At 42.6% G+C, this 27,240-nt stretch overlaps 1 protein-coding gene across 5 annotated transcripts in view; it reads left to right on the top strand.

Annotated features, from left to right (window-relative positions):
- LOC136825117 (H/ACA ribonucleoprotein complex non-core subunit NAF1) overlaps positions 1–2,498 on the top strand; it is a 66,931-nt gene extending 64,433 nt beyond the window's left edge. For all 5 annotated transcript variants that reach the window (XM_067081168.1, XM_067081175.1, XM_067081162.1 and 2 more), the window contains one exon: positions 898–2,498. In XM_067081168.1, the coding sequence (XP_066937269.1) occupies positions 898–1,911 (1,014 nt within the window). In that variant the 3' untranslated portion in view covers positions 1,912–2,498. The remainder of the gene's footprint in view (positions 1–897) is intronic.
- The last annotated feature ends 24,742 nt before the right edge of the window (positions 2,499–27,240 follow it).

Raw genomic sequence — 27,240 nt, 5'->3', positions numbered from 1 at the left:
AGCATGCAAGTCCTAGTACTGTACAGGCTAGAACATCTCTCATGAATGCAGTACCAGAGAATCAAAGTGTAGATGTCCTGTTAGTATGAGCACAAGAATGCCTGTGTATGCACATAAAGAGGGAGTAATGAAGCAATATATATATACCATTTTTAAAATCTGAGCAATAAGCATAAATATGTAATAAACAGTTAAGGGGTTCATTAAAATGACTGAGAAACATAAAATGTCAAGCTACTATTTTGGGTAGCTTAGCCTAGAGATGAATCGATGAATGTTCACCAGACAGAATAACCACAGTATTTGATGATAAAGTTGTTCGTTAGTTATTAATATTAGTTTCCAGAGTTGTTCATTAGGTGTTATTATTAGTTTCTAGTATTCTTTCATTTGTGATACATTCATGCAACTTGTGGTATATATAATACCCATGAGCATCAGTCGTAAGTTTAAAATTTTAAAATAAATAAAGGGTAAAAGTTGTTGATATATCAACCATTTACATTTATTCCCATAAGTGTTGGTCCAAAAATACAAATTCCTGTTGCAGTATGCGAGACATTATGTTAACCATATCTCACATTAAAAAAATTTTATGTACATGTAAAATTATAACCTTTATTAGCATAATAATGTCAAAGTTAAAATAATTGCATAACATTCAAACCATTATATAACATATAAGATGACTGGTATGATTTTTGCCACCTTGATTATTGATTACATTTAGTAAACTTTGCATTTGCTTTTTTGTTTTGTTTTCTTATATCTTCACCTACTTTAATAGTAAAGGGATTATGGAAATATTGTATTTTACTGCATGGTTTTTCAATTAGAATTATTTAAATTGGCTATTAAATTTCTATCAAACTACACAGACTGTGTTTTATTATTCAGTTTCAGAGTTCAACTGGTGAGTTCCAGCCCAGCCGAAAACGGAGTCGAAATATGGGCATAATTGGTCGGGAGAAAGGAGCTGGAAAAGATAGACCTGGCAGGGTTGGTTTACCTAATCCTTTCAGTGGCCAGGGTATGAAATCAGGGCTTTGTTTTCATTCAGGGCCACGCCCATCTATGAGGCAAAGATTTCCTGGAAATTCAGGGGGTGGACCACCTCACATGCAGGGACCTCGTTTTGGTGATTATGGTTGTAGACCTGTTGCACCCTTTCCTAATCAGTTTGAAATGAATGGTAACATGAACTATGATGTAAACTCAGGCCAATATCATGGTAGTCCAAGTCCTGGGCCTAGTATTAATTATCCTCCTAACAGCCCAAGACCTTGGACTCAACAGATTCCTAATCACCAGTTTGGTTGCCATACTCCATTTTCAAATCAGAGACCAGGTTTTCCTCCTGTAAATGATGGAAGTGTGCCTCATCCTGTTCATACTCCTCCCCCTCCTCCTTGTCAGATGGCATTTAGTCACAGAGCTCCAACTCCCACATCAGTAGGTGAGTATCCAAACATGGGACCCCCTGTAACTTCAGGACCACCTCCGCGTTTCCATTCTTATCCTGTTCCTGGGACTCCAGGACCCTCTCCTGGTTCTTCAGGTTATCAGAATTTTGGTTCTCCAGTTCCACCTCCATCCCCTCATCATCATCAGGTTAATCACCAAAACATCGCACCCCAGACATATTCCTCATTTTCCCCACAAAGACCCCCTCATCCTGTTAATGAATTTTCGGACATGATGATGCCTCCACCTCAGCCTCACATTGACATTTCAAGCCCTCCACCACCATTGTCACCTGCTATGAATGGAGGGTGGTTGCCTCCAAGGCATGCACCTCCATGTCCTCCTAATTCTTTTGCCCCTCCACCTCCACCACCACCTCCTCCCCCACCTCCACACCAATATCCACCTCCTTATGCAGTGCCACCACCTTTTCCAAAATTTTCTTAATCATGAAGTACATACTTATAAAAATAAAATTTAAACAGTTTATCAATGCTTTTTAAGAATTTTGAAGATTATTGGAAAGAGTAAGTCAAGATAGGTCTCCACAGGTCTGGTAAGATTTAGTAAATTAGGAAATTTATTTTAAAGAGGAAAAGAATGAAAACCGGAAGTGAGATCTAAACATTCCTTGTGCTTACAGCCAGAGCCAAAAACTGTCTGCTGTTATAAATATCTGTTGATGAAAAGACAGGCCAATTTTAGAATAATCAAGACTTGAATTTAATCATGTATTACTGGGACATTTTTCAGTGTGATAGCTTAAAATGTTTATCCATAATATAACTGAATAATGTCAGTTTCATTTCAGTGCATTAAATATTTGAGTGAATGAGGTAATGTATTAAAAAGTTTTATAATACAGTATACCTAGGCTGCATACAAGATCATTGTATTCATTTGGCTGTGGAATTAAATTTTTATGAATAGAATTTGCTTTTTGCTTATAAGTGTTGTATGGGAGAGAGACTGTATACATATGTGATTTGTTAGCTCTATGTAAATTTGTAAAATAAACCCATAAGTTTATCAGATTAATGGTTTTATTTATCAATTTTTTTCCAATTTGCCCTATACATGGCTTTTAGATAATATAAAATACAAATTTTTCATGGACTTGAGATTAAGTAAAACCCACAATGCATGGTGTTGCAAGATTCTTTCTCTTGCAATTTTGTTTACCTGACATGTGGTAAATATGATTCTCTAGTTTTTGTTTGATTTATTTCCCCATTTTTCTTTATTGGCCAATTTTTGTTAACGAGGTAATGCTATCAGTTCACCTCACGTGGTGTTTTGTAGGCATCACTTACAGTTCTTTGCAGCGTCCTTTTGGCCCCAAGCTGTAACCCCTTTCATTCCTTTTACATTACCTCAATTTATCTTCCTTCCATCTTACTCTCCATACTCTAATAACAATTTTTTCTTAGTGCAACTGTGAGGTTTTCCTTCTGTTAAACTTTTAAAACCTTTTTACTCTCAATTTCCCTTTCAGTGCTAAATGATCTCATAGGTCCCAGTGCTTTGCCTTTGGCCTAAATTTTATATTCTATCCCATTCTTCTATCTGTTAATCTATCTCATATCAATCTGTTGGCACCGGTCGATCGAGTCACTACCAGTAGAGAGAAAAACAGGACTTAGGCTTGCCAGTCTCAATATTGAACCTCTTTCTCTAGATATGGCCCCTTTCCTTTATCACACATCCACAAAGTTCTTTGCCATATTCACAACAAATTCTCTTCCCTTATAAGTCAGCTGCACTAGGTACACCAAAAATTTTTGGTCTTCAGAATTTCCAAACTCAGTCACCCATCGATAGTATGACCCAGGATTCCCAGGAAGTCGAATAGATTGGGTTCAGCTCACACCAAAAAGTATAGTATAGAGAAGTAAAGAGTGGACAGTTGCGTGGGTCCTTATGGGAAAATTGTAACTGTGAGACAGGTGGCACCATCCGACAGTGAGCCCGTAAACCGTGATAGCATTTGTTTGTGCTGGAATATACCACACTAATGTATAAGACAAATGTTAGCACTTTTCTGGGTTGTAACACTATCTTCTAATCTTTTATTATTATTTATATAGCATTGCATTAATCTGGATTGATTATTTAAATATTCTATTGGAAAAAAATGAGTAAATACATACAGCTTATCATTCAAAAGGTTGAAAATTATGGATGAAAGGAAATATATATACTGTATATACATAAATGAATAAATAAATTTATAAGATATATCATGGTGCAAAAAAGTTCAGTGCACAGGATTTTTTCACTTCAAACTCCCGCCGACTCTACGGGGCTGACAGAATGGCGGGAACTTACTAGACAAGGCACACCGTAAACTCAACTGTTATTGCACATTTTGCTGAAATGCGTGTGTGGCCGCAGTATGCAACGTCATGTTTCGTTTTTTTGCTTGATATCAGTGATTTGTTGTGAGTTTGGGGTGCTTAAGCCTGAGTAACTAGAAGTGAGTTAACCCAATTAGCAACCGCCTGGACAGGGAAGTGAGTTTTGCGCGCTGGTCTCGGCCTTGCCGTTCCAGAGATCCTGTTCGTGACAGACGTTTGGGTTGGGATCCTAAAGGTTTGTGTAAAGTTAGCAACTGTGAGTGCTCGTATGTAATTGTAGTGAGAATGATTGGGTAAGAGTAACGGTTTAGGAGTTTGTGTACTGCGGTGCCATTGTGTTAGTTGTGGTTGGATTCCAGTGGCTTCTTTGAAGTTGAGGGCAATTGTGTAGCCCACGTTTTGTGTTGCAGGTGCGGAGATTGTAAGTTCGTTAGTGTGTTTTTTTGGGGGTTTGTATGATTGTTATGTAAGGGTGATGGTTGAGATGGTTTTATTTTTGTAAATAAATTGAAAAAACCTGATACGTGACTTGTTTATCCTTGCATGGGGGCTAAGTCAATTTTGTAGTTTGTGGGTTGATCATACAGTCTATCAGCACAACGAATACTTTATTGTACTGAATTTGATATCTTCATTTTATTATACTGTACTGGGCCCGGATGCACTAGCATTTACAATGGTGTAAAGTTAAGGTTTTGTTCGTTACATTACATTTTTAGGTTCTTTAAGTTTTTTTTTTAACATTGTGTAGTCCCATACCAGATCGTAATAAACTTTTTTTTTCAAACTTTTCTGAGACTGTTAACAAATACAAATATGTTTCTAACCATATTATTCAGAAATTAAATGGAAAACAGGAATATTATCACAAGGAAAGCCAGAAAGCAAGGATACAAACACCATCGTAACTTAAGACATCTCAAGTATGTTTAGTACATCTGGGCCCTACACTGCAAGTATACATTTTCAGTATTACAGATGACTGAACTTCATGAGTTTTTGGTTCTTTCGACCTGCAACTAAAAGACTTTTGTTTCCACCTTTTAAAGTGTGATGACGGCGGATGCGTATAAAGAGGTTGACAGTGAAGAGCCTGCAGTTGCACACAGAAACAGCAAAAAACTTTCCCTGCATCTTCTCCTCCAAGCCTGTCACAAGTCTATAGTGAACTCTGCTTGTGTAGTAAATGTCAGAAACCATCTTTCTATACTCTTTTTCCATCTGAGTAATCATGTCGTAAAGGACTGTACTTCGCACAATTAGCTCCTCTCCTAGTGTGTTACCATAAGTCTTCTTGGAAAGGAAAACATGAACAGGGTGGTGTGGATCAAGAGTACTTTGAAGCTTTGTCCTGCATTCCCCACAAGCCTTCTGATGAATCTTACCCACAATGAAACCTGTGATATATGCTAACACATCGTGTTCCTCGAGTGGTAAGTCTCCCCCAGGGAGGGTCATTACTGACTGTAATGATACAGGAATTGGCAGAGAAGAATATGTGACTCTCACTGCAGATTTTGCAAAACCTGAAGTCCCTACATTGTTCAGAGTCACCAAGAAGGTATCAATGTCGTCTTGGCAGTTAACACCAGCACTTGGAACCATAATAGCATCCAGCATGACGTGGCAGAATGCACTCCTGAACTGACATACATCTGGATTGTCCCTTTTACCCACATTTCCCTCGAATTTTTTAAAATAAATTCTCCAAACAATCTTGATTGGGTCTGTTGGTTAACAGGTAAGACAGCTTGTACTTTGAGTGTAACTCATCCCACAACTGTAACAGACGTTTGATTGCCATCTGCCATCCAGAGAGGCAAGGCAGCTTTCGTGGACCAAGTGATTTGATAGCAACCAACCATGTGAGCCAATTAACAACGAATCCTTGTGATGTAACTTGATTTCAGACTCATGGCATGTCGCATTTTTGCACTACTGGTGCGAGTTCCACTACTGAAACAGTTGAACAGTTGGTCAATCTTCTCAACAAAGTCTGTGTACTCTTGAATCAACACAGTACATTCCTCATCATGAGCATTTGACAGTTTACAAAGGTGTCATATCAACTAAATTAATTAATCAAATATATAATAGTTAAATAATTTAAGCAAACTTTTACTTAGCACATTCTCCTCATAGGCTACCACACTACACCACCAGTGCTCACTTTTTATAGGAAAGTGTGTGTGGCAACAGGAGCAGAAGAAGAATAATGTAACAATGGAAGAAAGAAGGCAACTAAAGAAGAGACAAGAAAGAAGAACCAAGGAAGAAGACCACCCAAAGAAGAATCAAGAAAGAAGAAATCTAAGCGATAACGACACGAGTTTCCAGGGAAGCCGAATTAAGCAAACACACACTGCTATATGAAATAGCTTGAGCAGTAAAAGAATGCCTGATTCACTACAAAAACACTCGGTAATCACTGGAGAGTCTAGACAAAACGTGGCGAATGAAAAAGCCAAAGCAGAGTGTAGAGTACAGTATACTCTTTGGTCAAAGGAGCAGCGAGAAAATAACCATCAACGTATAATTCCGTTAGTGTGAACTTCGTTTTGATAATGAATTACGGCAATTAACTGCAGCACAGAACTGTGTCCCTTTCATGTTGAAATCTTCCAACTCCAGTTACAAAGGGGAGGCACGAGTGTCCTCTCTTTACTTCTCTATACTCTGTGCTCACACACCAATAAGGGGTATGATCTTAAAAAAAAAAAAATGCCCCGAAACCTACTAAGCTCCACCAAATTAAAACCCTCCAGTATCTCTCAAAAAGAGAATCTGCAGAAACAGAAATGAAGCAAGTTCAATAAAAATGAGGATTAATGTTTGAATGGTAAGGAGGCTGTTAAAATGCGAGGAAGAAATGGCATTAGACCTACAGGGCAGCAGGATTAAAAAAAAAACAACGTAGTCGACAGAGAATAATACAAGGATCTAGCATGGCATTCTTAACATAGCACAGACTGCTTTGACCTGAGACACATAGAGGGAAAGGAAACGAGATGAGGAAGACCTGTCAAGTGAGGATAATCCAAACCCCTGCAGGGTCCATAATAATTGGGGATATAAATTGTCGACTAGTAGCATACCACCGTACCACGTAGTTTTGTAAGCTGCCACCAGAGCGGCGCAGCTTGCAGCCGCAGAATATCGGACTTCTCAGTCTTCTTAGATACATGTTTCCAAGTTACACCTGGTAACCTTAGTGAGTCCCTCTACAGTTTTGCGTTCATTATCTTTATAGTGGTGCGTTGCGCCGTTTATAATTCCAGAATTTGGCACGGGAATATTTGAAGAGAAAATGAAAGAACATTTACAGGTAAGCAAAGCAAATTGACTTTTTTCATAATTTCATTCTAGCATTTTTAAACATAGGTACCCTTTCTCTGTTAACATGTTATATTTTCAGCATATTGTTGTTGCACTTAGGTGCAGTAGCCCTTTGTTTTGAAGCCGGACGTCATTAATCTTTTATATGCCACATAATATAAAAAGCTGGGTCATTGTGGTTATTTTTCGTTAGACTCCAGCCACCTCCCGCTTTATAATTTATATTTTTCTTGGGTAAATCACATCAAAACAAAAAATTTCTTCTCAATACATAACCTTCGCAAATGCCTAATAGCAGAGAAAAATAAGGACTTGTAAGGTAAGACAATACCGGCCCCCCCCCACCCCTCCATAACTAATACGGCAAAATTGTAACCAGTAAACACCCCTAGTTTACGTTAGGTTGGTATTTTTAGGTTCTTTTACTACCTTATCATTTCCTGGCCATTTTTGCATGAAAAATCCAAAATGGTTTTCATGCAAAAATGGCTAGCTGGCACCTTTGGAAATGGCTGGCTGGAGTCTTCCGAAAAATTACCCATTTTTTTGTTTTGATGTGTTTTACCCAAGAAAAATATAAATTATAAAGAGGAGGTGGCTTGAGTATTCGAAAAATAACCAAAGCTGTGGCTTGTTATTTTACACACACACACACACACACACACACACACACACACACACACACACACACACACACACACACACACACACATATATATATATATATATATATATATATATATATATATATATATATATATATATATATATATATATATACTTGGTAGAAAGTAGGTCTATAGGGTAGTGGTTGTATCAAGTTTTGTCCTTTAAACGTTACTTGTGATGCTTACTGACCCTGCCGTATTTTGTAGGCATTTAGAGTTTTTTTTTGCAACAGGTACGGTTGTCGGATACGTCTATGCCATCCCTTTTTCAGTTTTAGACATGCAAAATCAGCGATATAGTTGTTAAACCAAATGCATTTTATGAGACGTTTCTCGACGAAATTACGAAGCGTCTCACTTGGAGTCTCAGGGCGAAAACAGCAATTATTGTTCTTAAGGGTCCACAATAATATAATTGCTAAAGGCTTTAATAGAATTTTATAAAAGCTTTCGAACCCTTCGCTGGGTTCATCTTCAGTTAAAAAGGGTTCAAAAGCTTTAATTTTACTCGAGCCTTTAACAATTATATTATTGTGGACCCTTTAGAACATTTATGAACTCTTAGTGATAGTTTTTCTCACAAGAACATTTATTATTATTCGATTGTATTTATAAATAGGTGTAATTTTATGTGTAACAAATGTTAGTTTCACTTTTTTTTTCATCAAGGGATATGTCTTATAGGTTGGTGATGGCAAGAAAATAGTTTAGTAGCCTAAGCAACACCCATGCCCTTAAACCTTATTTTAAGTGCAACTTAATTTCGAATATATAAATACAGTGCAGAGTAAGGTATCAAGACTTCCTTCCAGTCACCCCTTGGCCAGGTTAGAGCATGGCTTTCAAGGTTAGGTTAGGTAAAGGTATGAAAGGTTAGGTCCTATTCACTCGGAAATGCTTACTACTGAAATGCCAAGGTTAGGTCTTATTCACTCGGAAATGCTTACTACAGAAATGCCTAGGCAACTACAGTAACCTAACCCCTCACTCTGCATTCGATTCAAACAATTTTATCTCTGGTCAAAGCAATCACATTATCACGCCAAGGAAAAAAATCATCTTTAAGAATGGTAACAATAATAGAATCTTGACCAAACAAACATTAGGCTTATGCTTAATAATTTGGCAGATATTTTTTTTTTGGTCCAACTTTTGAGAAGAATTTTAGGAATTTCTAAGTAAAAGCTCTGCATGGACTATTACCATGGAAATTGGTTTTTCCTATACTTTTAGTGTTGCTGGTAAAAGGAGGTGGTGGTGTTTATTTTTGGTCAATTATTATTAACCTCATCTCTATCCAACATAGATGCTGGGTTTTGGAAATGGTGGGAGAAAGACCGGACTGCCATGTCGTTATGGAATGGTTCTGTGCATTCTTAAGTCATTAGGAACCATATGTTTAAGAAGGGATTGGAAACCAATCATAAAAGTAACTATACTAACCTAACTTACCCCAACCTAACCTAACCTAGCGGGCCACTTTTTACCCAAAGCTCCCCTATAATACTGCGCATGCGCGATAGCATTCAAGGATGGCTAGTGTACAACTTCTGAGGTTAATTACAGGTTAATTAAAGTCAACCGACAAAAAATAATGGTAAATTCTTAATAAGCAACCAAAATAATCTAGGAAAAAAAAAATTTCCAAAGTAATATCTGATGTGGAGCTCTTGCTTAGTTCTGCGGTATTTTATTCCAAATAAGTCGTAGTCATTATTGAATGATTCTTTCCAAGTATTGCTCCTAAGCATAAGAATAAAATGAAATGACTTTGCTAGGCTTTTGTCATTAGTCTAATTACCAGAGCTGGGCATGACGTGAAAATGCCATATTTTGCTAAACATTTTTCAAAGACTTTTGACTTACAAGTGCACGTAGAAATACCAAAGTGGTTGAAAATACTGAAGAAAATGTAGTCTGATTGCAAATGTGATACAGTCTTCACAGTGATGCTAATACTTCCTTGCTATTAAAAATGCATGGTAGTAGATAAGTCTGGGAACTATTGTTTATTTCATCATGTCTTGTTCTAAGCCTATAACTGTGATGCATAAGGGCAATTTAGTGTGCATATTATATATTGTAACGTGGGAAACTATTTAGTAAGCCAGCGTACTCAACCTCCAACCTGTTTTATAAAGTAAAAAGTAGTATTGTTCATACTGATAACTATATTATATATTGTAAAGTGGGAAACCATTTAGTAAGCCAACTCAACCCCAACTGACTTATAAAGTAAAAATTAGTTTTGTTCATGCTGATAACTAACTTAGGAAGGGCGTGAGAAACTCGGCCCCTTGTAAGTTCTCTCCATGCTTCCCCCTTTGGCAATCTCTTAATCTTTCCTAGACCTAGTGACTGCTTGAAAAACCTCCTTTCAGATAAACTTTCAGTTAAAGGCGAATGGAGATGAAAATCCTGCCTCACGGATGAAGCCCGCAAGAAAAGTTGAGTCCCCCACAGAAATCAATGAATATGTGGTTGCCAGAGGTCACAAAAAATGGAGTTCACAACATGTGACTGAGCCACCATCTTGTACCCCGAGGGCAGGTGCTAGCAGTCGTGATGCCCTCAGAGAGGAGAGGAAAAATAATCTGCTGAGGTCTAAAAAGGGGACAGTCAGCAGCCTTGCTCTCAGAAACCCTCGTGGCTCCAGATCTCTCACACCTGTCCCTTGCTTTGCTCTGTTTGAGCTGTCCCCGTGGCCACCTTGCGGCCACCCCCAGTAACTTTCAAGTGTGACCCATTAAACTCATCCATCCATTCCTGGTGAAATTCGACAAGGCTCTCCATTGCTCTGTTTTAAGGTAACGTCCCTGATTCAAGGTTCTTTCAACAGTCACATATCTTTAGTATTTTACTGAATTTCGTTTCCTTTTCTGCAGTGTGATTTCTCACAAAGTCCCGACTTAGTCTAGTGTGAATTTTAACGTAAGCATCTCGCACCAGAATCAGGTTATCTTGGCACCGTAAGTGCACCCCTCGATTCGCCTGAAATCGTTATAATTTTCCTAACGTAACCCCTTGCATTTCACAATGCAGATGGTGTTGCTAGCTGTGGAAACAACTGCTTGTCTTGTGCTTCTTGCTGTAGCCTTGCCACTGCAATCAATACTTCAGTGTACCTTTCAAGAGGATTATGCATAGATTCTTCAATGTTTGAACAATTGCTGTAATCTTGGACCATGGCAGAACTTTGTTTTACCCAGTTCTTCTGATTGACATGTTTAAATGTTAATATATTTCATTTAAAGTTCACTTAAGTGTTCATCTGCAACAGTTCCTTGTTGAAGTACAGCCCTCAGCCCAACTGTTTTTCTATATAAGTTTCTACCTGACCTAGCAGTTGCAGTCAGAATTATAATTTTGTTCATGAAACTTACCTGTCAGATATATATATAGCTGTATTCTCCGAAGGTCCGACAGAATTTCAAATTTCGCGGCACACGCAGTGGCCGGTCAGGTGGTTAGTACCCATTCCCGCCGCTGGGAGGCGGTATCAGGAACCATTCCCATTTTCCATTCAGATTTTCTCTGTCGCCGGTGTTGTCAACAACTGTTGTCTGCACCTCCGTCATAGGATTTGCTTTTTCTTGAGTATCTGATTGTCTTTGGTATTTTGACTTTGGATCGGTAGATCGGCATACGCTTTTTTGACTTTTCTTTGGTTTTGCTTTAGATTATCATTATGTCTGGGTCTAGCTCTGCTAGTTACCGTGCGTGTGTGATGTCTGAATGTAAGGTGAGGTTGCCGAAAGCTGCGGTTGACCCTCACACTGTATGTTCTAACTGTAGGAAGCATATATGCATGTTGAATGATAGGTGTGATGAATGTGCTTCTTTGTCTGAAAATGAATGGAGAGCGTATGATAAATATGTGAGGAAGTTGGGCGTGATCGACTGAGGAGGTCTTCCTCCAGGAGTGCTTCTCTTTGCGGAAGTGTTGATGTCGGCCCTAACTCCCCTGTACCTTTAGATCCTAACCCTGTGGTTTTGTCTCCAGCCCCTGAGATCGTGCCAGTGGAGACTAATATGCTTTCCGCTATGATGGAATCGATTCGTGCATTAGAATCTAAGGTGTCAGCTCTCCAAGAAAAGTGTTGTGAAGTGACTAGTGCCCCAGTGCAGTGGAGGGGGCGTCAGACCGGCCCCATCATGCCTCTAGGCCTGGACCTCTGCTGGACTCCCAGGACTCAGGAGAGAGCATGTCGAAAGCCGAAGGAGGGTGACGGGAACCCCCACCAGTCTGGCGTCCCCTTCGCAGGTCCTGAAGACGTTTCCCAGGCTGCCCAGGCGCGAACTCGTGTTCGGGTCCTAAAGGACTGCTTCTCGTCTTCTGACACGTCCTCCCCACGCAGGGGTTGGAACCGTCAGATAGACTCTCGCCCTCTTAAGAGAAGCTTTAGGGAGGAGGACGCTTCACGTCCTCTCTCTCCTACTCTGTGCTCCTCGCCAGAGTTTGTGGATGCGTTCCCCCCGCAAAAGAAGTACCGGACGTCATCCGAAGAAGACGTGTTTGAGCGCCCAAGAGCTCTCCTCCTCAAGAGAAGAGGATTAGGACGCCCCTCGTCCTTCTGCCTCTAGGTTCCGTATTTCTCCAGAGAGAGGCGTCACCAACGAGGACCCTTATTGCCTCCATGCAGCAGCAACTCTCCTCATTCATTGCAGAGAGAGAGTCCAGGTCCCGTACTCGTCGGAAGGATGTTAGACTTCCAGTGAAGAGATCTAGGCGTTCTCCTTCTCCTGCTCCTCGTTCGTCACCTTCGTCTGCTTCGCCTGCTCGTCGTGGAAGGAACCCTAGACTCTCGTCCCCGGAGGGTGTTGGGGAGGATCGTCGTGACGTCACCCCAGGACGTCCTCCCCTCCCTTCTCGTTCTAGACGTCACGTTCACCTTTTTGTTGATGACGCTTGTCAGGCTCCTGACGTTTGTCATGCTGCCAGACGTGACGCTCTAAGGGACGATCCAGACGTTCGTCATGCTGCCAGACGTGACGCTCGATTGGACGCTCAAGAAGCTCGTCATGCTGCCAGACGTGACGCCCCGATGGACGTTTTTGACTCCCTTCAAGACGCTCCACCTGCCGTTGCTGTCGTCTCTCGTGTGGTTCCTGGTTCTCCTGCTGCTTTGCACGCCAGTTCCTCTTCCAAGCAGAGGTCCCTGCGGCGTGTTTCCTCTCCAACTTCTCTCTGCTCTTCCCCGCCCGATGTTGGAGATAGACTCAAGGTCTCGGAGTCTGAAGATGAGATTAAGGATCAGTCCTCGTCGTCGGACTACCAGATTCTCGTCAAGCTGTTGAAGGAATTGTTTCCCGACAAGTTTCTGCCGGCAGTACCTCTCTCTCCTCCTTCTCAACTGACTTCGACTAAGTCTAGGAAAGCCCCGGGATTTCTGAAGATGACTAAATCGCTTTCCACTAAGCGGGCCTTCAAGAAAGTCCATTTGTGGATGGACTCCCGCAAAGCTCAAGGAAAGTCTTCTTTCGCCCTTCCCCCTTCAAGACTCTCGGGAAAAGCGGCGATGTGGTATGAGACCGGAGAAGACTTAGGCTTACGTCTTCCTTCCTCATCTAAGGGAGACTTCGCCTCTCTCGTTGATTCGAGTAGGAGGTCTCATCTGTCGACGGCCAAGGTTCCCTGGACTCTTACGGAGATGGACCATCTTTTGAAGGGCCTTTTCAAGACGATAGAAGTTTTCAACTTCCTTGACTGGTGCCTTGGAGCTTTGGACCTTAAGTCTCGGAGTCAGGACTCGATCTCCTTGTCGGACCTTTTGAGCATCTTGTCTTGCATGGACAATGCGGTCCGAGATGGTTCTGACGAATTGGCCTCGCACTTTGCGACTGGAGTGCTTAAGAAGAGGTCTCTCTTCTGCGGTTTCGCTCACGGTCCGTCTCCTTGGCACAGAAAGGAGAACTGTTGTTTGCTCCCCTTTCCAGTCATCTTTTCCCGGCTTCGATGGTAAAGGACATCGCTGCAAGCTTGCAAGAGAAGACCACACAGGACCTGTTGGCTCAGTCATCGGCGCCCTGCGGTTCCGTGACCTCGACGACGCCAACCCGTCAGCATTCACCCAAGATGAAGAAGCCCTTTCGTGCCGGATCATCTTCAAAGCCTTCTTCTCGAGGAAAGAACCTCTCGAGAGGAAAAGCCCTTGCTAGAGGTAGGGGCAAGAAGTGATGTGATTCTCCTCCAGATACCGGTGGGTGCCAGGCTTCTTGCGTTTTCCGAGGCCTGGAAAGTGAGAGGGCAGACAGTTGGTCCCTTTCGGTTTTAGAGAAAGGATACAAGATCCCTTTCCTTTCTCCCCCCTCCCTTAAGCCTTTCGCCCTTGGACCTCTCTCCGTCGTACGGTCCAGAAAAACAAGAGATCCTGTACGACCTGCTGCGGCAAATGCTCGTCAAGAGAGCAGTAGAACAGGTCTTAGACCTGAATTCCCCGGGCTTCTACAACAGGCTGTTCCTGGTCCCGAAACAGTCGGGAAGTTGGAGACCTGTGCTGATGTCAGCAGCCTGAACCGGCTTCGTCGTGAAAGAAACTTTCAAGATGGAGACGGCGCAGTCTGTTCTAGGAGCCTTAAGACCAGGGGATTGGATGGTATCCCTCGACCTTCAGGACGCGTGCTTCCATCGCATGCCGATACATCCTCAGTCAAGGAAGTTCCTGAGGTTCGTCTTGAGGGGAAAGGTGTATCAATTCAGAGCTCTTTGCTTTGGCCTGTCCACAGCTCCCATGATTTTCACCGTCATCATGAGGAATGTAGCAAGGTGGCTGCATCTGGCAGGCGTACGTGTGTCGCTCTACTTGGACGACTGGCTGTTTCGAGCGTCATCGAGGGAGAGGTGTCTGGAGGATCTTCAAGCAACTTTGAACCTGACGAAAGAACTCGGCCTGCTGGTCAACTTCGAAAAGTCACACCTGACCCCAACTCAGTCCATCGTGTATCTGGGGATTCAGATGGACTCAGTGGCTTTTCGGGCTTTTCCGTCCCCGGAACGTCAACAGCTGTGCTACGGAAAAGTCCTGGCCTTCCTAGGGAAAGAAACATGTTCGGTGAGGGAGTGGATGAGTCTGCTGGGGACCATTTCCTCACTGGAAAAGTTTGTTTCCCTAGGGAGACTACATCTCAGGCCTCTTCAGTTCTTCCTGCAAGACAACTGGGAAGACAAGGAAAATCTCGAGTTGTCTCTCAAACTTTCCCTCGAAGTGAAGGAGCATCTCAGGTGGTGGTTGGATCCCTCGAAGCTTTCAGAAGGCGTGTCTCTCAGCCTTCCGAACCCCGACCTAGTGTTGTTCTCCGACGCGTCAATGTCGGGGTGGGGAGCAACACTGGGGAAGAGAGAAGTGTCAGGCACCTGGAGAGGGGAACAGGTGACCTGGCATATCAATATGAAAGAATTAGGGGGATTCTTCTAGCCCTTCGATTCTTCGAAGATCAAGTGTCCGGTCGCACAGTCCAGGTAAACGCGGACAATACCACAGCTCTAGCTTACCTGAAAAAGCAGGGAGGCACTCATTCTCGTTCCCTGTTCGTACTTGCGAAAGAGATCCTGTTGTGGGCGAGTTCCAGGAACGTTACGATCCTGACGAGGTTTGTAGCAGGCGTTCAGAACGTGAGAGCGGACCTGCTAAGTCGTCGTCATCAACTGCTCCCGACAGAGTGGACTCTGAACCAGGAGGTGTGCCAAAAACTGTGGGGTTTATGGGGTCGACCCTTAGTAGACCTGTTTGCAACATCAAAGAACAACAGGCTTCCGCTCTACTGCTCTCCTGTCCTGGATCCAGGAGCAGTATCAATAGACGCCCTTCTTTGGGACTGGTCTCGTCTGGACCTTTACGCTTTCCCTCCCTTCAAGATCCTGGGAGAAGTGGTCAGGAAGTTAGCGTCGTCGCAAGACACAAGGATGACTCTGATCGCTCTGTATTGGCCTTACGAGGAGTGGTTCCCGGAGGTAATGTCGCTTCTGGTAGACTTTCCAAGGGTGTTGCCTCTTCGTCCAGATCTACTCAGACAGCCCCACTTCGAACGATACCATCAAAACCTCTCCGCTCTCGGTCTGACTGCGTTCAGACTATCGAAATGCTGGCGAGAGCGAGAGGTTTTTCGAAGCAGGTGGCAAGAGCGATCGCGAGAGCCAGGAGAACATCTTCGATCGCAGTTTACCAGTCGAAGTGGGCGTGATTTCGGCAGTGGTGTAAACGCAGAGGGATTTCCTCTTCCTCGACCACTGTGAGCCAGATTGCAGACTTCCTTCTTTTTCTTAGGGAAGTTCCGAAGCTGGCAGTCTCTACTATTAAGGGATATAAGAGTATGTTGTCGGCGGTCTTTCGGCACAGAGGAATAGATATCGCCAACAATACGGACCTACATGACCTCATTAGGTCGTTCGAGACGACTAAGGTGCATCAGTTTTTGGTTCCATCTTGGAATTTGGACGTAGTTCTTAAGTTCCTGATGCAAAGCCCTTTTGAACCCCTTCATGCTGCTTCTTTGAGGGACGTAACAAAGAAGACATTATTTTTAGTTGCTCTCGCTACTGCAAAGAGAATCAGTGAGATTCATGCAATATCTAAGTCAATTGGTTTTAAAGGAGACGATGCGGTGTGCTCTCTTCAACCGTCGTTTCTTGCCAAGAATGAGAACCCGTCTCACCCCTGGCCCAAGTCCTTTGAATTGAAAGGTTTGGCGGGTATTCTGGGTCAGGAACCAGAAAGATTGCTATGTCCTGTTCGGGCTCTAAAGTTCTACTTGGACAAGACAAAAGAGTCGAGAGGTCTTGGATATAGGTTATGGTGCTCGGTGAGAAGACCTGACGTCCCCATGTCAAAGAATGCGCTGGCTTTCTTCTTGAGGTCCACCATTCAAGAAGCGCATAAGAGTTGTCAGGAGAGTGACTTCAACTTTTTGAAAGTTAAAGCGCATGAGGTTCGGGCTGTTGCAACGTCAGTAGCCTTTCAAAAGAACATGGCTCTGAACGATATTATGAATGCCACCTTTTGGAGAAGTCATTCTCTGTTCGCCTCTCATTACCTAAAGGACGTAAGAACAGTGTATGAGTCTTGCTGTTCATTGGGACCTTACGTTTCGGCTGGTACGATCTTGGGAGAAGGAGGCAGTACCCATCCTATCCTTTAATGTATGGTTAGGAATAGTTTTTAAAATTTTTTTGGTTGTGTTTTTATGGTTGTGGGTAGACTGTGGGGCAGTCTTCCCTTTCCTTAGTTTTTAACTAGTCACGATGTTTGGTAGGTCAGGTGGTTATTTTTGTCTCTTTGCTTCCTTCTTGAGGGCTACGATCTGGTCACATAGTGGTCACGTCCCCGTTGACAGATCGTCTGGAACTCTCCAACCATATAGGTCTCTACCTCGTTGGAAACTCCAGTAAAGCAGACGCAGACTTGGGTGACAGTAATCACGAAGTCAGCTATGCTAAAAGGTAAGGAACCAAGATGTGTAATCATCTACATTGTTTTGTTTCTCAATCCTATGCTGTCTCTGCCCACCTCCAATGGTGCGATTCAGCTATATATATATCTGACAGGTAAGTTTCATGAACAAAATGATATTTTAATGATAAAATAAGGTTTGTTCATACTTACCTGGCAGATATATATTCGTAGTGCCCACCCTCCTCCCCTCAGGAGACAACGGCACTATGAAAATCTGAATGGAAAATGGGAATGGTTCCTGATACCCGCCTCCCAGCGGCGGGAATGGGTACTAACCACCTGACCGGCCACTGCGTGTGCCGCGAAATTTGAAATTCTGTCGGACCTTCGGAGAATACAGCTATATATATATCTGCCAGGTAAGTATGAACAAACCTTATTTTATCATTAAAATATCATTTTTCATGGTAAGTCTCCTGTTTTTCAGCTAGACCCCAGGATTGGATCCCTGAGCAAGAAATACAGTAAGTAGGTCAGAGTATAAACTTGAAAGTGGCGACCCGATGCTCAGAATTCGCAGCCCGCCCGTTGCAAGAACCTCCTTGCAATTTGCAGCTCCCAGCCAGTAGCTTCGCTAAAGCTGGATGCGAGACTAGAAACGAATCTGGTAACATAAATCCTAATTAAGCGCAAGTAAACAAGTTTCCACAGTGTACGTAGAGTGTTATTATTTTTAGCTTATCATAGGTGCAAATAAAACCATGACTGTGAACAGTGTTAGGAAACAATAGGCCATGTGCATGCTAACAAGATGTTTTATCGAGAAGAGAGAGTGTATTTTCCAAAACACAAGCTTTGTGGCTAATGCATGGTAGTCTGCATGTCTTAACTGCTAGGATTAACTAGGCAGTGAAGTGCGAATATAAGTGCTAAAGAAAGGAAATATTGTGTTTGTTTCCCCCATGTGCTTTGGACAATTTGTTGTCCAATAATTACCTAGGCTACGCAGTAAACCTTGGCCACAAACTATAGCCCATCCAGCAATTTTCACTTCGGTGGAATATATCTCTCTTGTTCATTGTAGCAAAAGCGCTAGGTTTTCTTAAAAATCCTGTTTACAAATTTTTAAAATTATTTTGTTGTGTCCACAAAAATCATCTCATTTGCAACCACATGAGCCATTGTCTACCTCAAAATCATTGCCTTTTGACCGCTATTTACTACAAGTATCCGAGCGATTCTTCCCCGTTCATAAATCTCGCATCTCCAAGCCGGGAAACCTGTTCTCAAAGTGTTCGTCTTTTTCAGAACGCTCTGTGCGAGATTTTGCTTACCACAGACATCACGTGATCTCCAGATATCCACTCTCCCAGTCAAAACAAAGGGTCACGAGACCGTGGGTAGTAGTGTAAATGAACATATCTAGTCAAGTGCCTGTCAGGCAAAATTCATAAGTAGAGTAAATTCATTGCACACGTGACTATAGGAAAACTATTCGACCTGTACATAATAGTTGTAAGCATTTGTACTCGTTGTGTTAGGGAAAATTTACTTACTTCGTTTTGGCACTGAGATTCATAACAGCGTCATATTATAGCATTTGGTTACCTCATACTGCAGGAAGCTCATTTATTTATTCCAAGTAAGGATGCGTTTTCCCCAAAACTCCTGTGTCAAAGCGTCAACCTCATCTGTGCCAACTGAGGTGTTTCTCAGCATAATAAATTGTTCCTTTATGAACCTCTCCGTTCTAAGAACCCCTTAAATCATTTCACTTAAGAACCGTACGTTCAAGAACACCCCCAGAATCATTCACTTACAAACCTTTATGTTCTAAGAACCCCTTAAATCCGTTCACTTAAGAACCTTACGACATTCTAGAACACCCCAGAATCGTTCACTTATGAGCCTTTACGTTCTAAGAGCCCCTTAAATCTGTTCACTTAAGAACCTCATATTCAAGAATGCCCCCAGAATTGTTCACTCACGAACCTTTATGTTCTAAGAACCCCTAAATTCATTCACTTGAGAACCTTACGTTCAAGAACACCCCTGAATCTTTAACTCATGAACCTTTATTTTCTAAGAACCCCTTAGATTCGTGCCATTGAGAACCTTATGTTCTATGCACAATCTAGATTCGTTCTGTAAAGGTGTCAAACGCCTCTTCATTTCTGCATTAATCACACCATTTATATTACCCATTATTATTTCATATTTTTTATGTAGCTCTCCATACGCATTATTGTCCGGCCTTTCCGCTGATGTATGTAACTACTTTGTACGTTTATTGTAACGCAAATTATTCACATTTATATGTCATCTAACAAACATAAATTCTTGTCCAAATGCATGACATGGGAATCCACAGGTCGGTCACTTCCTTTCCATCCACATTCCTCAATGTATACCTTGTTTCCGAGAAATAAATCAGTCATACCTAGACCTGTCTTCTTGAATGTCTCAGTTCCCTTAAGAACCCGCCATGCTCTTCAAACTGACTAGTTACGTTCATTTAAGAGCCGTTCTTCGAACAATCTATTAATTGCGTTCACTAAGAACCCATCACACTCTTCTAGCTACTAGTTACTTTCATTTAAGAGCCTGTTCTTCAAACAATCTATTAATTACCTTCACCTAAAAACCCATCACACTCTTCAAGCTACTAGTTACGTTCAACTGAGAGCATGTTCTGCGAACAACCCATAAATTACTTTCACTTAAGAACCCCTCATACTCTTCGAGCTACTAGATACGTCCATCTAAGAGCACATTCTTCGAATACCCAATTAACTATGCTCACCTAAGAACCCCTCACGCTCTTCGAGCTACTAGATACTTTCAACTAAGAGAAAGTTCTTGGAACACCCTATTAATTACGTTCACCTAAGAACCAATCCCGCTCTTCAAGCTACTAGTTACATTAATTTAAGAGCCGTTCCTCGAAGAATCTGTAAATTACGTCCTCTTAAGAACCCGTCACTCTCTTCAAACTACTAGATACGTTCATTTAAGGGCATGTTCTCTGAACAACTTGGAAAAGGACTGTCCTTCGAACCTGCTAATTATGCTCAGTCAGGATAATATAGCCTGCTCCCTATAATAAAAGCTACCCTCAATACCTTGGCAGTGTGGCTTCTTATGCCAATGAAATCAAAACCTTGTCGCTGCCAGGAAAAACATGGGGCTCAAGGACCAAGATTTGCAAGATTGGGTCACGGCCAGGCTAGAAAGAGAGAAAAAGGAAAGAGAAGCCAAGGAAGAGAGACAGGAAGGAAAGGAAAGCCAAGGAAGAGTGAGACAGGCAAGAAAGAGAAGCCAAGGAAGAGCGAGAAAGGCAAGAAAGACTAGCTAGGGGGGAGTGAGAGAGGAAGGAAAGACTAGACAAGGAGGAGAAAGAATGCACCTATGAACCCGCCATGGCTGCCCAAGGGGTGTGGCCCTGCAGCCGTGTCTCCCCCGTCCTCTATCACTACTGCCAGCTCCATGATGCCAACATGGAATGACCCGAAGCCCGAGGCCTGGCTCGACCAAGTGGAAGAAGTCTTCAGGAACTTCAGGCCCCAGCTTTTGTGCAGTTCCATTTGAATGAGTTTGAGCATTTGGTTTAAACCATAATCCTGGAAGGTGTGAATTCCATGAGGAGTGAGAAAGTGAATGAGGGCCCCTCCATCATGAATAACTGCATCATACCGATACAAAGAATTGGAGTTGTTTACATCATCACTTACTTCTTTAAGGATGCAGTCCACAATGGCTGACTTATTTGAGTGGTACATTTTCTCCTCGCTGTAGGCCATTGAAGGTGGAAAGCAATGTGCTTCATGCGTAAAAAAGGTTTCAAGGTCTTCTCCTCGTTTGTCTGAGGCAATATACATTCTGCTGAAGAGGGATGCACTAGACCTGAAGAACTGCAGTTTCTTTGACTGAGGTTTCTGACATGCTTTGATTTTAAAGATGAGAATATTGTTCTGTTTTGTGGGATGTTCCACTGGCACAGTCCTCTCAACAATTAATTTTTGAACAAATTCACTGTATTGCTTTTGTCCAGTCTTTTCCAGTTCAAACACTGCTTGACTGTTGTCACTTATCTCTCCATCAAGGTTGACCAAATCTGTCAGGTAAAGAAATGGATTTCCCTTACTCCAGATAACATCAGTGAGGTTACGTACATCAGCAAAATTTGAATGCTGTTTTTTTCCCTCATCATGGTGAAATACATCAGTGTCTTCCTCCCAAGAGCTTGATTCATTGAAGTCTTGAATGAGTTGGCTAAGAACAGGTCCACACAATGACCATTTCATCACTGATGTCGAGTCTTGAGTAAGGCCAATTATTCCACCAGTACCTTTAATAATCGTGTTGAGTTGTTCACGGACCTGGTCGACCGCAAGAGCAGAGAATCGCTCCTTGGATCTTTTGATCACAAAATTGCCATTTTGAAAAGCCTGGAGTGTAAGTTCGAGTTCCATGAGATCTTGAATATGAATTGAAAGCCATCTTGCATAGTTATAATGGTCAAGAGCAAAAAAATAGGGAGCAATGGCTTGTAAACTTTCCACATACAGAGAGTAGTTACTAGTGTGCTGAGCACGAATGAATATAAAGATGATCTTTGGAGCTGAGGCAAAGCCAGCCAGAACACAAGTGTTGGTGACTGCTCCATTGAAGTGATCCATTCCTCAAGTAATATCACTGGCTGCAATTCATTGTGGGCCTTCTGCAACAACTTCCTCAGTGCTACATATGTAACTTGTTGGGCATACCTGAAAAAGTTCAGACTTTAGTGAACAGTAGATCTTTAACAGCAACACAGGAAATTGGATGGGATAACAGACAAAACAGCTAAACAGGAGGATAGCTAGGACACAGACCAGGTCCACCAAGACAGACAGACATAAACAAGACCCAACAAAACATTACAGAACAAACAGACTGTGCCTGGAAGCTGGACAGAACAAACCAATTAGGACCAGCAAAGTAAACAAGACAGCACTGTTCTCAGACAGCCCATACAATAAATATACAACGAAGAACACCATATAATCATTACTGAGAGTTAACACAATGTCAAGTTTATGAGGGTAAACAAGCCTTGATCTTGAGACATGAGTAACTCTTAAGTAAGGCATCAGCTGCACCTTGTCTTGCAATTCCAGCCTCAACAATGGCTGTAGACCATCCTGACTGTTCCAAGAGATCCCCAATACATTTAAGGAGATGCTTCTCTATGTGAAAGGCTCCCATCAACACCATGTTCCCCACAAGGCCAGGCTGAGACCACTATAATTTTTTCATTATGGCATAAATTGGTTGATCTCATGTGATCACTGGTTTTTGAGCAGGGTTTAAGTATTCAACACTTTTTATCACAAGACACATAGCATGGAAAATCATGGCTGGATCAGTAGATGACTCTCTGAACAGGGGATAGAGCCCACTTAGACATGGGATGACTTCACTATAACGAGAAGCATGGTAACCTGACCATGTGATTGAGGTGCCTTCATCATCTTGTTCAAGTTTTGAGATTACCTTTTGTGCCCAGTCCTCCTCTTTGCTTCTCTCATCTGATATATCATTAGTAACATGGAATGTGATAGGTGAGCGGACAGGGAGAGAGGCATTGATACCAGTTACTAAAGGAGGAACTGTAACATAATCAGAAGGTAGTTTTAGTACGCCAGAACCACTGCCAACGGTAGAACAAACTCTCATTTGTCCATTGTCAGGTTCTCCTCGAGATTGGAACAAAGAAATAGCTCTGCCATGAAAGGATTCTCTTGCTGTGCGAGAGGAAGGATTGTGGTCAATATTATCACATGCAGCAACAGTGTAGAGCCCAATCTGAAGTCCAGGTGGAGTCACAACTCCTTCCTTTGAAAACTGCTCAATAACAGAAAGCCCTATCTTCTTCTCTATGTATTTTACTCTATTGTAGCTTACAGACAGACCAAAGCTAGCTAGTTCATTGATTAGCTGACTGCTTCTAAACAAAGAACGAGTGGTTTTGCACTTCTTGATCTTGGAGTTGAACATAATTAGTTGGCAAATGCTGAGAGTTGCTTGTTCTTCTTCTACATCTTCCCAGGAAGGACCAAATAACATCATACCTGTGCAAATGAAACAAAGCCAAGTAAATCAACAGCTTGGAAAAGAGCAAATGTAGAGTATATAGTTGTGCTTAGGAACTACATTCAATAATACCTATACTCTATACACAAATGAATAATAACGGCATAGTACCCTTCTCTGTAAAATGTAGCATTCTTACCTATCATAAACCTGAGTGCATGAGGAATTGAGTCTTGTTGGCACCTTTCCTTAAACCCATGCTTTTCAGTGTGGAATGTATGGTTTCCTTCAGTCCAAAAATGCTTCATTTCTCTACGACAGATATGGGCCGCCTTTGCTAAAATGGAAGGATATGAATTCTTTGAACTGAAGGCAAGACATGAAGAGACAATATTTTTCACTGAATCCTTGGTGATCAGTAGTACTTCATTTCTATATCCAATTTCCTCTTTCAAAACAGGGAATCTTTGGAGAATTGTAGACTTTATTCGAGTTATGTTTCTCTCTCTTTCATACCCATAATGTTTGTCTCTGCGAGTCAGCTCCTGGTGAATATCATATAGAGGAAAGAATGACCGACCTTCAGATATGTCTTCATCAATTTGTGACAGGACTTCTTCCAGTGATCTGGTGTCAGGAGGATTAAAGTTATCTTCAAAATCTTCTACAAAATTATCAAATCTTCTGCAAAAACCAATCAGATAGGAAGAGTGGTACTTAAGTTCATTAGCCACAACATCTCCAACTGCAACTTTCATCAAAACCTTGCCATCTCCCATTCTAGTTGCCTTCTCTTTCAGCTCTTCTGTTAAGTCCAACTGAAAAATGGATTACAAATTATGTAAGACAAGCTTCAATAGATAATTACATGTAAATGGGATCACATCCAATAGTATGACACTCTACTTATGACTTTTTAGTATTCAAACAAAAGCTACATTTCATAAACTTCAGTAAAAATTTTAGTTACTACTCATCTTTTGAAATTCATGTAATTTCTTTCTCTGTGTAGAAAAGGCAGGTCAGCTGGCTCTCTCTTCCTGACTCTCTGCTGATTCGAGTGGCTGGCGATGGGACAGGAGGAGTCGTTATGATGGGTTCTGGTATAAAACTGGATTTTGTGCCTCTCTGAATAAGGCGGTCAAGATGGTCCCTTCAGATCTCTCTTCTACAGTTCTTATGCCACTTTGCTTGATCTTGAACTAATTCTTCAACAGTTGGGTCAGTTGTTAAGTTCAACGGATACCCAGCATCCCGCAAAGTATCAACCATTGCTACAAAATTTGCATAGGTCTCATGTTTGTCGACCAAACCTTTGTTTCCTGAGGGACAGACCAAGTCCTCCTTGGTTACCTGTTGACATATACATTTCGACCAGTCCATTACGCGATGTTAGACAACTGGAACTGTAGACAAAGAAAAAAATCACTGTAATATTATGAAAAGGGATTGAAAGTCCTAATGACATCTATATTCGCTGTAGGCTATTATATACATCAGAGGTTCCCAACATTTTCGCTACCAAGGACCCCTTTCATTTAAATGGGTTTCCCTACGGACTGCCTGTATGTAACTACAATATCTTTTTCTCTCGTGCTTATTCTTGTGTATATACATACATACACGTGTGTGTGCGTGTGTGTGTATAATGGAAGTTGATATGAAAAGAAAAAGCATGATGAAGGAAAATATATGAAATTTTCAATTTGATCTACGGACCCCAGGTTGGGAGCCACTTGTATACATTATTGAGCACAAAAGAATCAGATACCTTCTCGTCACCTTATTCCGAGACATTTGAGCCCAAAATCAGCACTCTACGCCAAAAAATAGTGGAATTACGAAGGCTACCCCATACTGGAAAAGGGGCTCTCCCTCCACCCCCCTAATGGAATGTGACCTTGGCCCCTCCCCTAGATATGACCCAAGTGGTCTTAAGAATCACCCTATATCAACAGCCAAACTTTTACAAGCATGGTAAATCTCAATGAAAAATACTCAATATTTCACATCTACTGTGAGTGCTCTTCCCAGGTGCTGGCGTAGGTGACGATGTCGGCCAAGTATACCACACAGTTCTTTATGCCCGCCAGTACCTCGTTCATCAGACGGAAACGGCTGGGAGCATTTTTTAAACCGAATGGCATAACTCGGCATTAATAGATTCCGGTAGGAGTTATGAACTCTGTCCGAGGGCATGACTCCTTGGACAGTGGGACTTGCCAATAGCCCTTCTCCAAGTCAGTCTTGCTTAGATAGGGAGCACTCCCCAGGCTATTTAAGCAAGCCTCGATCTGGGGAAGGGGGTAAGGTTCTGACTCTGTTGCTTCATTCAGTTTTTGGAAATCGATGCAAAGTCAATCTCCACTGCCCTCCTTCGGTACGAGAACTACTGGGGAAGCCCAGGGGCTGCGGCTATGTTCTATAAGGCCAAGGTCGAGTTGGAGCTTGACCTGCTCCTGGATCCTAAGGGCCTTATCCGGGTTGACCTGATAGTATCCCTGAGCTATGGGTTTAGCACCCTCTCGGATATTTATTGAATGCTGGAGAATGTCCATGCACCCCAGGGTGTCCCGGATGACCCAAGAGTGACGAGTCAATATCTGTCGGATATCCTCCTGGTGGGCGTCAGCGAGACCTGGAGTAATTTCTAATATATTCTTGGGTATTTTGGAATTGGTAGTGGGCTTGTAGGTCAGGGCAGCAGTGCCAACTACTGCCCCAAAAGTTGGTGGGTCATCCTCGGGTGCCTCCTCACTACGGGCTTGGTAATGTTTTAGGAGGTTTATATTTAGCCACTTGGCCCTCCTTTTCCCGTAGTCTACGAGATAATTTAGTTCCCAGCGCTTTCCCAAGATTTTGTGGGGCCTGAGAAGTGGGTCTCGAGGGGTCTTGTGGCGCCCATGTGGAGGACTAGCACCTGATCTGCCATCTTGATAGAGCAGGAGTGGGCTGTTTGGTCGAATTTTATATTCACCCTCTCTTGGGTGGCTGTCTCTGTGGCCTGGGCCACTGCCCAAGCCGCCCGAAGGTTCTTTTGTATGCTGGGTAATTCTTCCGCCCAATCCGCATGAGCGGGGTCCGCTCATGCATCATAAAGTATATCAAGGGGCGCCTGGGTGGAGTGAGCACATAAGCAGCTCGAAGGGGCTATACCCTGTGGTTTCGGAGGGAGTGTGGCGAGCAGCAAAAAGGGCGTATGTAAGGTTGTCCTCCCCCGAGCCACCTCCCTTGCGTTCCTATTTCTTGAGCATCGTGGATAAGGACTGGTGGAATTTTTCAATTATCCTTTGGCTCTCGGGATGGTAGGGCGTTGGGTGAAAATGTTTTATTCTGTGTCTGGCCATGCCGTCACGGAACTCTTTCGACACGAAGTGTCAACCCTGGTCTGTTTGTATAGTGGCGGTGAACCAGAACCGACAGAAGAACTTCACTAGGGCCTTCACAGCATTCTTCGAGCTTTTGCTCCTCACCAGAATTGCCTCTGGGTAATGGGTAAAGCGATCTATGATGGTGAGGCAATGGGCATTTCCTGATTTGCTTTTCATTCTCCCTGTGGAGTAAAATAATCGCCGGCGGAGGGATATTCAGGAGCTGGGCCTTCGGTACTACCTCATTAGGGTTTCCCGCTACTTGACAGGTCAGGCAGGAGGCAGCGAATTGTTTCACACTTTTCCGGAGTCCGGGCCAGTGGAATTTGCTCTCAACGGCATGAGCGGTTCATGCGACACCGAAGTGCCTGCTGATGCCGTCATGGGCTAAACTCAGCACGTCTTTTTGCAGGGCCGGGGGGGGACTACCACAAGCTTATAGCGTGGCCTGGGACGGCTCATTGGGCCCCGGTGTTACCTTGTACAAGAGATCAGCCTCCACCAGGAAGGTGTCTCTTACCAGGTCAGTGAGGGCATCCTCGCTGGTGGTGGCTTCCCTGCGGAGGCGTTGTATTGAGGC

This window comes from Macrobrachium rosenbergii, chromosome 3, assembly GCF_040412425.1.
Source record: "Macrobrachium rosenbergii isolate ZJJX-2024 chromosome 3, ASM4041242v1, whole genome shotgun sequence".
Classification (NCBI taxonomy): domain Eukaryota; kingdom Metazoa; phylum Arthropoda; class Malacostraca; order Decapoda; family Palaemonidae; genus Macrobrachium; species Macrobrachium rosenbergii.
Note: the sequence above shows the minus strand (reverse complement) of the source record. Positions and strands in the feature narration are given on the sequence as shown.